The sequence below is a fragment of the Lissotriton vulgaris genome, chromosome 6, assembly GCF_964263255.1.
Source record: "Lissotriton vulgaris chromosome 6, aLisVul1.2, whole genome shotgun sequence".
Lineage (NCBI taxonomy): Eukaryota > Metazoa > Chordata > Amphibia > Caudata > Salamandridae > Lissotriton > Lissotriton vulgaris.
This window is the reverse complement of record NC_141694.1, coordinates 1867372235-1867389721: the sequence shown is the minus strand read 5'-3', so window position 1 is coordinate 1867389721 and position 17487 is coordinate 1867372235. Positions and strand designations below refer to the sequence as shown.

The 17487-nt window shown below is 47.6% G+C and overlaps 1 protein-coding gene across 2 annotated transcripts in view; it reads left to right on the top strand.

The window, feature by feature from the left end:
• LOC147709694 (nigwaprin-b-like) overlaps window positions 1-17487 on the top strand; it is a 110779-nt gene that overhangs the window by 15411 nt on the left and 77881 nt on the right. For both annotated transcript variants that reach the window (XM_086925535.1, XM_086925534.1), the window contains exon 2: window positions 4427-4573. In XM_086925535.1, coding sequence (XP_086781661.1) covers window positions 4427-4573 — 147 coding nt within the window. The remainder of the gene's footprint in view (window positions 1-4426; window positions 4574-17487) is intronic.

The following is a 17487-nucleotide window of genomic DNA, read 5'->3' as shown; positions in this document are numbered from 1 at the left end:
GATCGTACCTGGTTAATGCTGCAAAGGGGGCGCGAAGAGGTGGCACCCAAATAGTAATAATAAGAGATGCTTTGGGATAAAGTACCTCCGGAGGTGTGCCGAGGGCAGCCCTGTGTGCTTGGTGACTTGCTAGCGTTGCTTGGGAAACCAACTTGGGACTACGGTACTCCACCCTACGCTACTCAACTGTAGGCTATTCCAGTCTACTGTATTCCACTCTATACCTCTCCAATCTGCACCACTCTACTGTACAGTATTCCACTCTAATGCACAACATGGCACTCAACTATATGCCTCTCCACTCTATGCTACTCTACAACACAGCATTCCAATTTATGACATTTTACTAGACTCTCCTCTAAGTCACACAACTCTACTACACTCCATGCCACTCTACTCTACAACATGTCACTCCAATCTATGACTCCACTGTACACACTTCACTATACAGTATTCCATTCTACGCCCCTCCACTCCACTCTTCGTCTCCATGCCATTCAACTCAACTCTACGCTATTCCACTCTATGCCACTCAACGCTAGCCCATTCCACCCTATGCTATTAAACTCCATGCTGCTCCACTCTATGGCACTCAACTGTGTGCCACTCCACTCTAGAGTACAACACACAACTCCACTTTATGCCACTCCTCTCTACACCACTCCATTTTACGATATTCCCCTGTATGCTACTCCATTCTACGCCATTCCATTCTATGCCATTCATATCTACCATATACTATTCCTCTTTACCTCACTCCACCCTATGCCACTCCAGTCTTGGCTGTTCCATTGTACTCCACTCCACTCTACCCCTTCCACTACTACTTGTACACCACTCCACTCTATGCTATTCTCTGCCACTCAACTCTGTGACAGTCTGTGCCACTGCACTCTATTACACTGTAACCTACCTTACCCTACTCCAAACCACTTCACTCCACTCTACAACACTCTAATCCACTCTGTGGCACTCCACTCTTCTCCACACTATACAGTGTGACTCCACTGTGCACATTTACAGACAGTTTACCCTGCACTACCCCACTGAGGTTCTGTAATTCTCGAGTCTGACTCCATTTTGTTCTGTGCCACCATTTTGTGTTGCCCTCACGTAGGCCTGTAAAGGTAGCCTGGCGAACAAAGTGGCCTGGCCTTCTTAGTTCATGTATACATTAACTTGGTTTCTTTTTGACTCTGAAATGAACTGTAAGAAACTGACCTCTTCAACTGAAACTGACCTCGCAAAGCCAATTTCCCTGATCGATCTTTGTCTGAGATCGCCAATCAATGTTCAGGACATCGTTAACTTTTTTGTTTCCTTGCACATGCCTTATCTTGTTCAGCATCTGTTACTGTTTCTTTTTTTATGTTTCTTGATTACATGGGTTATCCTTTCAATTATAGGTTTGTCCGGCTTGTGGAGATTGAATTTGGGACATTCCTAATAATTAACTTTTGGGTTGGGATACTGTAAATTGCGTTTTTGCTATGTGATACTTTGTTTGAAAATTTATCTTATTGGCTAGAATTTTGTGCAGTGGGTATGCATTTATAATGTGAATATTGGGTATAAAAGGAGACGTCTCGCCTTAGTAAAATGAGCAGTCTTCTGAGAATGTACACCGTGATGAATTTCTAGGATCACTATTACTAGCTGCAGCTAATAAACTTGGTCTCTGACACCATCCAGAAGTATTCCGTGTCTTTGAACACCAAGACAGGTGAACTCGAAGATCTTAGGAGTGTCCCTGATGCCGCTGAGTTAAACCCCGGTTCTTCACCACTCCATTCTATTGCACTCCATACCACTCTACTCTACATCATGCCTCTCTGCTCTGACACATTACTCCACTGTACGTTACTCCACTCAATGACACTACACTCACTGACACTACACTGTACAATATTGTCCTCCACTGTACTGTTCGACACTACACTCAACTGCACACCTCTCAACAAAAAGGGACACTATGATTTGAAACAATTTTGTTTGTCTAGAAATACATTAAATTTAGAATGTATGCATCGCCTTCAAATGATCTTAACTCACACACCTCCACACACAGTGTAGTGAACTCAGTAGTCATATATTAACTATACCTTGTGCCTTCTCCATGCACTGCTTGTTCCCTTTCATATTACAGCACGTATAGGGCTGGAAATCATAACATTCACGACAACATTTATGACATCTCAAATCACATGTTTTTGTGAGAACAGAGTTCATGGTACAGAGAGGGTTTACAAGCACATATCCTACTTTTTAAATACAATTCACCCTGCCCTATGAGCTGTTAGGGCCAGCCGTAGGGATTGATTTATAAATAATAAATAGGAAGTTATAGTCCTTGCAAAGGTCAAAATGGCAATTTAGAACTCCACACAGGCTGCAATGGAAGGCCTTAGATATGTTTTAAAGGGCTACTTAAGTGGGTGGGCCACTAGAAACATTCAATTTTGTAGCCCAGTATTCAGTATACCACTTTAATAGGGTCTTATACGTAATTAAATAGGCCAATCAGATGTAAGCACATTTTGCCATGTTTTAGAGAGTGAGCACACACACTTTCACACTTTTTAGCAGTGGTAAGGTGTACAGAGTCCTAAAAGCCAACTAAAGGTGGTCCAGAATCAGGAGGGGTGAACCACAAAGTTTTGGGTCGACCATGCAGAGAGGGCTAAGTTCAACCGTGTCTTTTTAATTTAGAACTTTCCAGTTTCAGTGGGTGCAATGTTATCCTTATAGTCATTCTGCCTCAGGCTATACCAGGAGGCATATTGATTAGCTCCTTGCATCAGGCTTGCACCACACAAAGTGGAACATGAGTGACACAAAGCCCAATGTCATACTTGTGAAGCTGTGGAAAGCCACCTTGCGTGGCTTCAAATGGCTTTACAAATATGGAGTAATGCAACGCTGCACAAATCACTGCAATGCCTTACTCTGGGCAAGAGAGGCATCCCGTGGGAGTTGCAGTGGGTGTTCTCATGCAACTCCCATGATTTATTAGGTATTCCCAGTTCGACAAGGAATTGGAATGTGTCAAAATCTTATGGCTCCCGAGGTAAGTCATAATGAGGAGAAATATGTGCACCTCTCCTCATTTTAAAGAGGTAAATGCCTCTCTAGATTGTTTTTGTACAGGAAGGTGCTCCTTCCTGCACAAAATAATCTTGCCGACAACACAGACACCCTGTACCATGATACAAGAGAGCCTGTGTTTGTGCTAATCTGCAAGAACGATGCCAGCATAGGGGGAGATGACAGGAATGCTCCGTATTTGAATTACAGTACATTCCTGCCCTTTCTCTGTGGTGCAGGGCCACACCTCAAGGCACGTTGCTGAGCTGGCCGGCACCTCTATTTTGATAGATATGCAGCCAGATGTTTAAGTGCGTCTTCTTTGCAGTAGGTCCTCGCTTGAGACTTGAGGCTATAATGCAGGATTATGGGCTTTAACTATGTGTGTAGCACAGAGGTAGTGATATATACAGCTAATCAAGAACAACAGATGCGTATATGATTGGATTTTATAATATTAACAATGAATTTATCTCCACATACTACCCATTTCTTCTCCCTCCTGTTGCCTTTTGACAGGAGCTAGTAATTGAATTCTTCTGTGTACATGGTGCCAGTAAATTCATAAATGATGGATCCCGCCATCTCGTGTTTGTCTTGAGCCTGGCCTTTAAGCTAGAGGTTCATCAGATGGGGGGGGGGGGTGACAATTTGTAACAATTTGTTTTTGGTTCGGTAACTTCTTGCGTGCCACCTGTCATATTGAAACAGTTTATATTTAGTTGGTTTACTGCCTTTGTGTGGTGTGGGCGGCAGTTCTTGCATTTCAATGGGAGGTGATATAGGGATTGTTCTATACATAAAAAAGGGAAATACTAATGTTTACTTTAGAATTGATGAAACAAGAGCATGAGAAATATGATAAACATTGAGTATATACTCTGTGGCGTAAAATTAATTGATCTTAGAAAATGGCATAGAATCCAAGTGTTTCTGCAGGTGCAACTCTGAGAAAAAATAATCTTACAAAATGGATGTATAAATGCCCTTCTAGTTGAGGGAGAGATGTAAAAAACATCCATTGTAGTTTTATATCAAACAATAGTTACAAAATGTTGAATCTGCTGTAACAGGGGACAGATTGTGGTGCCAAAAGCTCCCCCTCTGGCGCAGCTTGCAGTCTCCATTTGGGGCTGGCCAAGCCTACTAATGCTATACATATGAGCCACAGAGACATCCCTTCCCACTTTCCTTCAGAGGCTACCCAGCAGCATCGTCATCACTCCCTACTCCAGAGCAAAAGGCTTTTGAATTGAGACCGCACTGCTAAACACTGTCTTTTGATTTGAGTTTATTGCGTAACATCATCTTTTTTTCTCTTGTTAAACTTGTGACTTTTCAGATAAACCAAAAAAAGGCCTGTGCCCGCATGCCCCTGGATATTGTCCCACTCATCCCCCAGATGAGTGCCACGTGGACTCCAACTGCCCCAAGAAGCAGAAGTGCTGCCACATCATATGTGCAAAGAAGTGTGTGAATCCTTTGAAAGGTAACTGCACCAGGGGGCAGGGGGCAGGGGGCCGGGGGCCGGGGGCAGGGGGCAGGGGGCACCGCTGTCAGCTCTGTTGATGGCGTTGTCAGGTGGAGTCTTTGGTACTGACATTATGTAAGTTGGCTACTTAATGAGATGTATGGTATTAACACCAGACTTACCATTTTTTTATAATATTGTTTTTATTAAACCAATAGCAACAGCGTACATCATGACCAGATGTTACAGTTATATCGCTCTATATATGAAACAGTACGTTACAGTTGACTAGCAGTAGTAGATCCCCATCTGGTGCACCTTGGCAATTGAGCTCAACACGTCATACAACAGGGTCAGTAGCATTTACATTACAATAATGCTCTCGCCCCTAATGATCCTTTCTATACCCATGCTGGGGCACTAATAGCAGGTCTCTTCGAGCGTGTGCAACAATGGCTTCCGTCTACTGAGTCCTCTTGGTACTATATAATCCACTTTTCATTAATTCTAATCCGCGTCGCCGTTTCCACCCCTGTCTCCTTGCTTATTAAGTATGGTTGATAATGGTCCCAAGCAGCTTTTGGGTTGTTTTTTTGGAGGGAGTAGCTCATTATATGCATGAGTTTGTGTATTACAGTATGCACCCACCTCATAGCCACTCATCGCTTGGCCAACAAGAGGCTCAATTCTCAAGTCATTTTCTAGCAGTACCATCTTTGGGTCCGGTTCTAATTCTGTGCCTGTTATGAATCCCAGGTCCCTAAATATCTTACGCCAGTACTCTTAAAGCTGCCAGGCAGTGTGCATAACCCCAGCATCTTCCTCGCCACATCTCCGGCTCTTTGAATGCTCCCGTAGCCCATGCCGATATTGCCTCTCGGGTTTGTAATAAGTCCTATGCAATGACTTGAAATGTATGAGTCAATGACGCCCGATCATGGAAAATATTTTAGTTTTAGCACAACAATGTTGCCACTCCTTCTCACTGAGAGGGCCTCTCAAATCCCACTGCCAATCTAACCTGACCTTCACCATCGCTGGCCTGCCTGCCTCCTATGCACTAGTGTAAAATGTTGTTATCAGTTTAAATGGTATTTCTGACTATATTAGGATCGAGAGTATACCCATAGCCTGTGGTTCCAACTGTAGTGTAGTTCCTAGTTTCCCACTAGGCCCTGCGCATTGGAATAACATAAACAGTAGTATCGACGTGGAACTGCTTATATTCCAGGCCTCCACTGACTATGCTAAACTTAATTGGGTTGTGTTACCAACTAGCTCAGAGGTCACTGGAAACTTTCTTCTCTGCATAGGAAGTGATCAGCTTCCTTGGCACAGACAAGAAGGGATTCAGTTTTCCAACAACCGTGCAACATGACAACTTTGCTCCTCAGATCAAGAGTCGATCTCTAGGGTCGTGTGAAACAATAGACATAGATTTCACTCAGTCAGTCTAGTGCAGTTTACTTTCACGAGATGTAGAGAATAGAGAGACGGGCGTTTGTCAATAAAGGGTTAACATTTATTGAACAGTCTTTCTTCTCGTACAAGAGAAATGTATTGCCACAATTGCGATAACTGTTATTATAAAAAGTACGTACAGTAAGATAAGGATTGCGAAATAGAACTGTAAAAGCATTGATATGGTTTCTTAGCCATACAATGGTTTAAAAGTAATAAAACATATATACAGTCATATATACATTAGGCTAACATACTCAACTGGTGCTTCTAACTAAGCCTACCCCAGTGTGCCTGACCTAAGCCTAACACGTGAAAGGGGAGTAAGTAAGTAGCTTTAAGTTAAGTTGGTTTTGCCAAGGTTTGTTTCAAGAATTCTCGTCTAAGGGTTTAGTCAACACCATACCTCTGAATAGAATGATGGAGGATTGGTATCTCCTTCAGGGGTCTCTCTCGATATCCCAGTCACCCGCGAGGGTAAACCGGAAGCGCCGGGATTGGATTTCTCTGCACGAGAAAGGCAGCGGCTTCTCTTCAGCGCGTCGAGGAAGGAGGCGGGGGACAGCGTCCGCGGGCAGCTGGAATCTGCTGGATGTCTTCGCAGAGGACGGCTGCTCGGCTCCTCAAGCGCACTGCACCATAGGTCGCGCTGTAGCGGCGATAATGGTAATCAGCAGCTTCACCACCACAGGATAGCAGGCTGCAGCGACAGAGTGCTAGTTTTTACCAACACAGGGTCATGCAGGCAGCCAGCATCAGCAACAGGCAACGAACTCACTGCTCGTATCTCTCTCTTTGCTTAAGGCAACGTTGGTAATATTTATACCTGACAGGTGCCGGGTTTGACGCAAGTTTGCTGGACATAAGACGTCAATTAAAGATGTCACTAGGAAGTGACAGTTATCAGTTGCTCATTAGAGTTCCATTACTAATCAAAACATAGCAAGCGGGGATTTCCAGGTTTGCTAAGTTTTTATCTTGTTGAAGAACTCGGAGTGTTATCTAGGAATATCAGATAGTGACTGCTGCTCTGTCATTGCACTAATTGGTTGCAAAGGAAGTAGCAGAGAGTCATGCTGGAATGTGGCTCTGTTCGTGTGAGGCCAGAGATGACTTTTCAGAAAATCGCACTTGAACGGTTATGCCAATATAGGGAATAAATGGATTTATAGCCGAATAGGGGCATAAGGTCACAGTATCGATCAGGAACCTAGATAAGCACGCAACACAACATGTCCTTCCCTGGCAACTCTTGTAGCGTGTGTCTGCACTGTGATAATGGTAACTAGCCATTGCCAGCATGTGCAAGGGCCTTTCTTGAATAATTCCCAACTGTGCATTGCCCCATCAGTAAAAAAGTCACCCATAGTACATATCCCCAGGGTTCAGAGTGCCTGCCTTTGTCCCTACCTTCTGGCCCATCAGGAACCATAAACACCAGTGCAGTGGGATATCTGGGGAATACAGTAGCACCCTATTTCGTCTATTCAACAACGCGTGCCATGCCTGCTTTGTGAGATCCTGTGCCATCTAGATGGGATGCGGAAAAGGGTGTGCGGCAAAGTAATTGGATCAGCCGCATCCTTCTCTAGATATAGAAGAGGTGTGGTTTGTGGGCCGTGAATCCAGTAGTGTGCAAATTTACTGTAAGCAGCTTTAAAATACATCTCCAAGTCTAGGGAATTTGCTTTTAGACCTCCCAAGTCAAGTCGTAAGGTAGGGTAAGCGAATCTCACTGTATTCCAGGCTGCTTCCCTGCCCAGAGCCAATCTGATTAATAGCGTGCACAATCGTTGAAACAGTGTGTGCATAAATAGTAGTGGTATATTCTAGAACAGGAAGACAAATATGAGCAGGACAACCATTTTCATCAATGCTATTCACCCCACCAGAGACTATGGGAGTCTAATCCATCTTTCCACGTCTTACGTACGTTTTTATATGGCCACTCCGTAATTTTTGAGGAACACCACTGAGGGGGTCTGTGTGAACCTGGAGGCCTAGAAACCGTCCTGAGGAAGTGGTCCACTGTAAAGGAAACTCCAGCACAGGAGGTGCCATGTCAGGAGTGAGGAGAATCATAATTGACTTATCCCAAGTGGCCCCCAAAATGTGTAAAACCTCTCTGAGCACAGGAGAGAGATTGACATCAGGGTTATGGACATACAGTAGAGTGTCATCTACATACGCTGATATGATAAGATTACAATCAGGGAATCGTAGACGCCGATGATTATGCCATTCACTGAGCACACAGGCCAGACTTTCAGCCACAGTTGCATAACATGATGACAGTGGACACCCCTGTCAGGTTCCTCTTGCTGAAGATGTCAGAAACTACATTCCCCACCTGCACACGGGCTGACGGTGCAGTGTATAGTATTTAAACTAGTCGAATGAAAAGTTCACCTGCAGCTATTCTGCGGAGCGCTACGAACATGAATTTCCACTCGACTCTGTCAAATGCCTTCTCGGCATCTAGAAACACGGCAGCCGCTTTGACCTCCTAGATGCGTTCTTATGTTCTAAGTCAGTCTTTGGCCTGGGCCAAACCGTTCCTGCTCTGGGTGCCAGTCAGTTGGCCAGTATTTGTGCATACATTTTTGAATCTACATTCTGTAAAGGCAGTGGCCGGTAGGATGAAAAATATCTCCCCCAGCACTCGCTAGTGTCAATATACATTACATAAATTACAGATATAAACAATTCTTGTTTTTCTTTTATTGTTAGATTTATTCTTGTAGTTCTTGTATAGTGCTGTTTTTAGCCAACAATTGTTTTGACGCCGACGGTAAGTGACCTCGACTTCATCAGGGCTGAAAGATACAAGCATATGTATTTGCTACAAGGATATGATGCTTTAAAAGTATTAAGGTATAAATGACTTATGTGTCTCTATTAACCTTTCTTCTAATTCAAGTAACTTCTTAGTGGCAACCCATGCACATTAATTAGAGCGTTTTTCAAAGATCCGGAAAGTTAAATATTGGAAAGGGGCGACCACTCGATCCCCCCGAACGTATGGTTGGGTACCCCGATCCTCCCAGGAAACCATTTTCGGCGGGGGGCGTGTCTCGGCTGGTATGCCCGAAGAGGCGTAGCCGGGGCGCGCTTTTTCCCGCCCAAGAGGGGTTGTCCTAGACACCTACACCGATGGCCACGCCCAGTAGGCGTACCGGCGGAGGGTACACGCCCTCCCGAAGAAGAATAAAGAGAGCGGGAATCCGAAGAAGCGTCCTCTTGTTCCTGTGCTTGGAAGCTGCACTCACTCGTTGCACGTGAGCCCTCGACGGAACAAGGAGCAATTTTGAGAACTTGTAATTCTTGTGTTTCTCTTTCAGTGACTTCGAGACGAAGGATCCAGGACCGTGTTGATCGACTCGGAGCGGATAATCGAAACGATGTCTGGCAAGAAGGCAGGAAAGGGTTCCGAGACAGACAAAGTGCTTCGCATGTTGGTGAACAGAATGGCGAGAATGGAGCGAAGCATCGGACAAGTCCCGGCGCTTGGTCGGGAAATGGCGGGCATCAAGAAACAACTGGCCGCAATGAACAAGCCGGGTAACCCGAAAAAGGTAATAGGCCCGGCATTGCCGGGAGTCGTCCCCGAGGGTAGAGGAAAGTGGGTCAAAAGGAGGGCGGGGGCAGGGGAGGTCCCGGTCCCTGAGGTACCTCCAGTTCTCCCTGCCATACCAGCCGATGGCCCGGTACCAACCCCAGACGCGGGTCAACCAATTCCGGTTGTGATAACGCCCGCCAACGACGAGTACATGCCTCCCGAATTGGCCACCCAGTTGGCCGCATGGCTCAACAAAAAGGCAGGGGGTGCTACGGCGCCCGGAGACACGGCCGAAGAGGCCAAATTACTAATCCAGCAGTTGCGGCAGTCGCGAGATGCCGCGAAGGCGAATCTCCATCTTGTCTCCCCACAGGTGACCCCGGAAGGACCGTCAGCTGGCATCGAGAAAACATCGGGAACAGCGACCGAACCGGGTAAGCTCGCTTTGCCAGTGGCGGGGGAGGGCTCATTGCCCTCAAGACGGGAGAGAGTGATTCAACATATCCCGTTGGCCACGAAAGAATTGATATGGGCAGACAAGTATGTTAATATGTTTTCGTTGTTGACTGACCATCGCGAGATGGAGTATGCTAAGACACAGAAAGATTTGTGGCACCCGAGTGTCTGGCGAGCCAAAATGGCGGGATTCAGGGTGGATGAGACGATAACAAATTGGGCCAAGGCCTTTGCAATGTTTACTGCGATTATTGGCGAACGTAAGCCCGAGGTATTGCCCGAATTGTCTTGTTATCAGGCACGTATAATGGATTTTTATGAAACATATGAGGGGAATGAATGGATGGGTTACGACATGAAATTCCGTAAAGCGAAAGAGTATGATTCCTCTCTGACATGGGATTGCCTCGACTCGATTTCTTGGCAGAAGCAGCTCCTGCCTGGCGCAGCGAGGACGTCCTCGCCAGGTGGGAATGGGTCAGGGTTTTCCCGCCAGCAGCCCACGGTGCCCTTTCGAGCAGGCGCCGGTGGCGATCACCAGCCGAGAGCCGGCGGGAATGGTGGAAAGCGGGGGGTCTGTTGGGGCTTCAATAGAGGCAACTGTACCAGACCGCAAGGGGCATGTAAGATCAAACATGCGTGTGCGGGTTGTGGGAATTCCTCTCACCCGGAGAGTTCATGCAGGTCAAAAAATAGCGGGTCGGAAGGTAGAGGAGGGTCCAAACAAGACTGAGGGGGATCGTTGTGTACAATTGCCTACTCCCGTTGATATCATGGCTATGACTCCCCGGCTAAACAAATACCCTGATTATGTCTCCGCTGGGGTGTTGAGGAAGGGATTCTTATATGGCTTCCACATCCCGGCGGGGGATTTTCGTGGGGAACCTTTTTGTAGAAACCAGCTTTCGGCACAGCATAATCCAGGTGTGGTGGAGAGAAAAATCGCTAAGGAGGTGACCCTAGGCCGAGTCGCTGGCCCTTTTCAGCACCCGCCAGTAGCGAATTTCATCTGTTCCCCATTAGGGGTGGTCCCCAAAAAAGACCCAGCGGAATTTAGGCTGATCCATAATCTGTCGGCTCCAAGGGGTTTCTCAGTGAACGATGCGATTGACCCAGGAGTCTGTTCGGTGCGGTACGCATCCTTCGATGATGCCGTCACCATGTTGAATCGCCTGGGCCCCGGAGCGCTGATGGCGAAATCAGATATCGAGTCGGCGTTCCGGTTGCTCCCGGTACACCCACAGGATCAGCGTCTGCTAGGTTTTGCGTTCCAAGGACGTTACTACATGGATAAATGCATGCCGATGGGTTGCTCCATCTCTTGTGCTTATTTCGAAAAATTCAGCTGTTTTTTAGAGTGGGCATTCACCGAGGCCACAGGGCATAGGCATGTTATGCATTACCTAGATGACTTTCTGTTCTTGGGAGCTGCCGGCGACACGAAATGTGCGCAGGCGCTACAGGATTTTTGCAGCCTCATGGAGGAGTTTGGGGTACCATTGGCACCAGGTAAGACGGTGGGACCATCTACTTCACTGGAGTTTCTGGGAATTGAGCTCGATTCTGTGGAGTGGTGTTTCCGCCTGCCAGTGGGTAAGGTATCGAAATTTAGGGCTTCCTTGGAGCTTTGCCTTGGTATGATGAAAGTGACCCTGCACCAGTTGCAGCAAGTTGTGGGTCAGCTTAACTTTGCCTTGAGAGTGATGCCAATGGCTCGCCCCTTTCCACGCTCTATTGCACAAGCTATGGTTGGTCTCAAAGAAGGGCATCACCGCACGAGACTGTCTGCAGAGGTCCGCCAGGACATGCGCATTTGGTTGGCATTCTTGGCGGATTTCAACAGTCGAATAGTGTGGAACAAGCCGCCAGCGTCTTCGGACGAGCTGGGTTTGTGGACCAACTCGGCGGGGAGCGTGGGATTTGGCGCCATCTTCGGTAATCGATGGTCGGCGCAAACATGGCCGACGTGGTGGCACGCCAGCGGTCTCACAGGTAACATAGGGTTCCTCGAGCTATTCCCAATTTTTGTCGCTCTGAGGGCATGGCCAGACGAGTTCAGAGACCGCTCAGTTGTATTTTGGTCTGATAATATGACTGTTGTAGAATGCATTAACAATCAGGCAGCACGCTGCAAATGGATTTTGAGATTGCTGAAGGAAATTGTGCTACTTTGCATGAGACTAAATGTACAGTTCAGGGCGAAACATGTGCCGGGTGTACTGAATCATGCGGCTGATGCACTCTCTCATTCACATATGCAGGCGTTCAGGGGTTATCTACCTACAGCGGACTTAGTGGCGGCACCGTTCCCCGAAGCACTCCGGCTAATCGGTGCCCCGGATTACAAGACCTCGTGGCAGCAAGCTTAGCCCCCAGGACGAGGAAGGCATACGAAGGAGCGTTTCGTTCCTATTGTACATTTTTGGGTCCAACAGGGAGTCAGAGCTGGGGGCAGGAGGAGTCCTTCCTGGGGTTCCTGGTAGCACTGCACAGAGAAGGCCGATCAGCGGCAACGGCCAATAGACACAGGGCGGCCATCTCATTCATGGCGCAGGTGCATGGCATCAAAGACCCAACAGGTTCCTTTTTGGTTAGAAAAGCCCTTCGCGGCTGGCAGCGCCTCGAGGGTCGCAGGCACGACGTGAGATGCCCGATTGGCTTGGAAAGGTTGTCCCTACTCATGGCAAAATTAGTGACGACATGCTCCTCCCAATTCGAAGCACTTCTGTTCCGGGCAGCTTTCGCATTAGCGTTCCATGGGGCTATGCGGGTGAGCGAACTGGTTGCAAGAAATAAGAAAGATGTGGAGGGAGGATTGTGCAGGGATCACATCCTAATTAGGGGTGATTCGATGGTGGTCACAATAGCTAGGTCCAAAACTGACCAGGGAGCGATGGGAAGCAGCGTTGTTGTCCAGCGCATGCGAGGGTCTCCCACGTGCCCGATAAGGTGCATAGAGGAATACTTGGCACTGAGGGCGGATACGTGGGGGGGGGGGAGTTTGCTGAGGCACATCGATGCCACCCCACTGACGAGGTTTCAGTTCCAGAGGGTGCTAGCACTGACAATCGCGGCGGCGGGCATGGACCCGTGTGATTTTGGGACCCACTCATTTAGGATAGGGGCTGCTACTGAGGCTACAGCCAGGGGTCAGAGTGCGGAAGAGGTGAAACAGTTAGGACGATGGTCCTCGAATTGTTTTAAAAGGTATGTGCGATTGCACATGTTGTGAAGTCAAGTTACATGCACTCACGCTTCTTGTCTTCTGTTTGATTTACAGTTTCGCGAGCATGTCATGCGGGGCGGAATTTGCAGTCGACCCAGTACCAGGGGACCAGCGGTCACGGATCACCTGCTGAGGAGAGAGTGGTCTGGGTCGTGGGCCACTCATACGTGAGGCGGGCCGGGGACGTTTTCAAAGCAGGTGACGCGACTCACGCAGCTGGGGAATACGGGTACAGAGTGGCCTTCCACGGAAGGGGCGGACTCTGTATTGACCAGTTCGAATCATTTGTTGAGGGTCTCTTAGGGCGGCATAGGTCACCGCCATCTGTAATCATAGTCCACTTGGGGGGCAATGACTTGGTGACACTGGGTAGGCGAGTATTACTCGAGCAAGTTTTGTCTGCCGTTAGCTGGTTGGCAAAGAGAATTCCGGGGTGCACGATTGCCTGGTCCCACATGATTCCCAGAAGGGTTTGGCGGGGGGGTTTTCAGTATCAGCACTGAACCATTCGGTGAAGCAGGTTAACAACAAAAATTGGTAGATTGTTTCGCTCTGTGCAGTTGCATAGCATTCCGCATGGGTGTATTCGGGGTGATCACATGTATCTGAATGATGGGGTTCACCTGTCCCGGGAGGGGAATGTCTTACTCATAGGAGACTTCATAGCATGGCTAAGGGGTTTGAGGAAGCATGACCTTTAGGAGGAGTTTGTGGGGGGGCCGGATAGCCGGTCAACTATCTGGCCTGTGGCGGTAAGGTCATGGTCGGTGAGCAGTAATTTCAAGGTCCCTAGAGGGGGGCGCCACCCACTATGGATGGGAGCGCCCGGGGGGAGGTGGCCATTGGCCCCTCCCACTGGGAAGCGGCACCCACTAAGGATGGGTCGCCTAAGGGGAGACGGCCATAGGCCCCTTCCAGGGGAGGAGGCGGCTATATGCCCCTCCTACGAATTTCCCGGGGCCCGGATATCCGCGACGGCGGATGTGAGAGAGAGTGTGGGGTGGGGGGAGTCCACGCTGTCCTTCCTACAGATACCTCACACGGGTGCTCGGACGACCTTTAAGATGGCGTCGAGCTGAAATGGGGGCCCCCAACAAGACTAGGGAAATTGGAGTTGGCACGGAGGGTACAGTCCTCTGCGCGGCCGCCACTCACACCATGAGGGCGAGAGTTTTGGTAGTAGGGATCTGACACCGGTTGTGACCTTGCCGTTGGCCCTTAATGCTAGGATGTACAATTTTAATTTAGAATGTATGCATTTGCAGGATGTTAGACTCGGCTAGGAAACCTTTGTATTAGAGATTTGTTAAGGTTAGCCATCGAAATGTAATAAATGAAAATTGTACATGATATGAAACTTTTATTTAATGTTTTAATTTTGTTTCATATTTTAATAAATACGGCCGGGAGGGTGACTCCCACCCGCCTTCCAAAAGTTCAGAACTGCATCCCTCTTCCCATCCTTGGGGATTGTGTTGGCAGGGGGTGACAGGCATCCCGGCCATATGGAAAGGGGCGACCACTCGGTCCCCCCGAACGTATGGTTGGGTGCCCCGATCCTCCCGGGAAACCATTTTGGGCGGGGGCGTGTCTCGGCTGGTATGCCCGAAGGGGCGTAGCCGGGGCACGCCTTTTCCCGCCCAAGAGGGGTTGTCCTAGACACCTACACCGATGGCCACGCCCAGTAGGCGTACCGGCGGAGGGTACACGCCCTCCCGAAGAAGAATAAAGAGAGCCGGAATCCGAAGAAGCGTCCTCTTGTTCCTGTGCTTGGAAGCTGCACCCACTCGTTGCACGTGAGCCCTCGACGGAACAAGGAGCAATTTTGACCCACCCACCAGCCCCTTATGGCAATGTTAGTTTTGCAATAAAGTTTTGGCTCTGATAACATCTTCTTTCCCTCCGTATAGAGGAAAATGAATGTCTAGTTTAAGGATGTAACTTCTGTTTGTAGGTACTGCTTTCCTTAGGAGTAAACAATTGATACAAGTAGACAGGATGATATTTTCTCCCTTAGTAGGTAAACAAATGTCGTATTTATTTTTTGGTCGGGCGGTAAGGTCATGATCGGTGAGCAGTAATTTCAAGGTCCCTAGAGGGGGACGCCACCCACTATGGATGGGAGCGCCCGGGGGGAGGCGGCCATTGGCCCCTCCCACTGGGAGGCGGCACCCACTAAGGATGGGTCGCCTAAGGGGAGACGGCCATAGGCCCCTTCCAGGGGAGGAGGCGGCTATATGCCCCTCCTACAAATTTCCCGGGGCCCAGATATCCGCGACGGCGGATGTGAGAGAGAGTGTGGGGTGGGGGGGGAGTCCACACTGTCCTTCCTACAGATACCTCACACGGGTGCTCGGACGACCTTTAAGATGGCGTCGAGCTGAAATTGGGGCCCCCAACAAGACAAGGGAAATTGGAGTTGGCACGGAGGGTACAGTCCTCTGCGCGGCCGCCACTCACACCGTGAGGGCGAGAGTTTTGGTAGTAGGGATCTGACACCGGTTGTGACCTTGCCGTTGGCCCTTAATGCTAGGATGTACAATTTTAATTTAGAATGTATGCATTTGCAGGATGTTAGACTCGGCTAGGATACCTTTGTATTCGAGATTTGTTAAGGTTAGCCAATGAACATCCGGGGGCAGAGTCAGCACAAGCGGCGCAGGATTCCAGACACCCGGCTCTGAGCCTCCCCGATGGAAACTTCTAACTCCGCATTAGGGGGGCTATTAAGACTTGAGTGGCTCAAAAGTTGACCCTCACTACTTCCATTGAACTCCACATAATAAGTGTGAGTAGAATATCTATGTTTGTCTGTCCTTTTGTCCTGACGAAAGCCCCATAGACTCCTTTGAGCCGAAGGGGGCTGAAACATGTCAACATCCTTGTAAATTCGCACTTCTAGATCCCATAATTCGATCTAGGACAAGTACCCACTTGTTTTATTATAAGATCTCCACCATTTCATTAAAATCTCTTTAGGTGTTGATCTTATTTTTAACAGCCTTTTTGATTTTTCTTTGCACTAGTTTTTTCATCTCTGGACACTGCAACCTAGACCAGAGGAGCCTCTGGATGAGGCAGGCACCCACACTCTCTATGGTATCCAATGATAACTGCCAACGAACCACAATGTAGGGGCGGAGGAACGATATATACCGCTAAACCTATTCACATTGGGTCTTTTGAGGTTACATAGTTTTTCCAACCAATGGTCTAGAATTGTCACAAGTGTCCACTTTTTCACTTGATTAACTTTGATACTACTTGGGGAAATAAATGGACACGTATTCCTCGTCCCTCCTCTGATCACCTCTAGCCAATGAACATGTCTTCATCGAAATGTAATAAATGAATATTGTACATGATATGAAACTTTTATTTAATGTTTTAATTTTGTTTCATATTTTAATAAATACGGCCGGGAGGGTAACTCCCTCCCGCCTTCCAAAAGTTCAGAACTGCGTCCGTCTTCCCATCCTTGGGGATTGTGTTGGGAGGGGGTGACAGGCATCCCGGCCATATTAGATTGACACCATAATCTAAAAAATCATGAAATGCATTTATATTCACTTCACACATTGGTTACCTTCATTTTCTTATATCCTACATTTGTCTTTGAAACATGCTCCCCAATAAAACAAATTGCGTTCCTATTAGCCTACCTATATATCAAACACCAAACTTTTGTAAACCCCAATATCTGATTGTCTGTCACCCCCTTAAAATAAATAGTATACCAGTTGCATGGGTGCATTAGTATTATCTGAAACTATATTGAATAGAGAGAAAAAATTGGGCAGTTAAAAAGTCCATAATTTGTTATGAAATCATAATGTCATTATTTTACGTTCGGCCTGTAAGGGCCATATGTCCCTTCCTTTCAACCGCTTTTAATTCTGTCCCGGTCTCCCCAAATCATCCTGTGTTTTCAATTACTTCTTCTGTTCCAACAGTATCAATAGTGTTGTCTCAAATCATTTTTTTCAATGTGTTTGCGGATTTCTGAAATTTCAGTTGGATTGAATTATCAGGCTCATGTCCCATATATAAATCTAGCTGACGTTTTAACCCCCTTTTCTCCGGGAAATGTTTGAATATTTTATCCGAGTAATTATTTGTGCAGCATTCCTTCGTCCAAGCGAGTACACTTTGACTGAAACGGCCAGTTGCTCTGATTTCGGCCAGTTGCTGGGGTGCCATTAAGTATTCGCTATGCTCAGGAGTCCACCA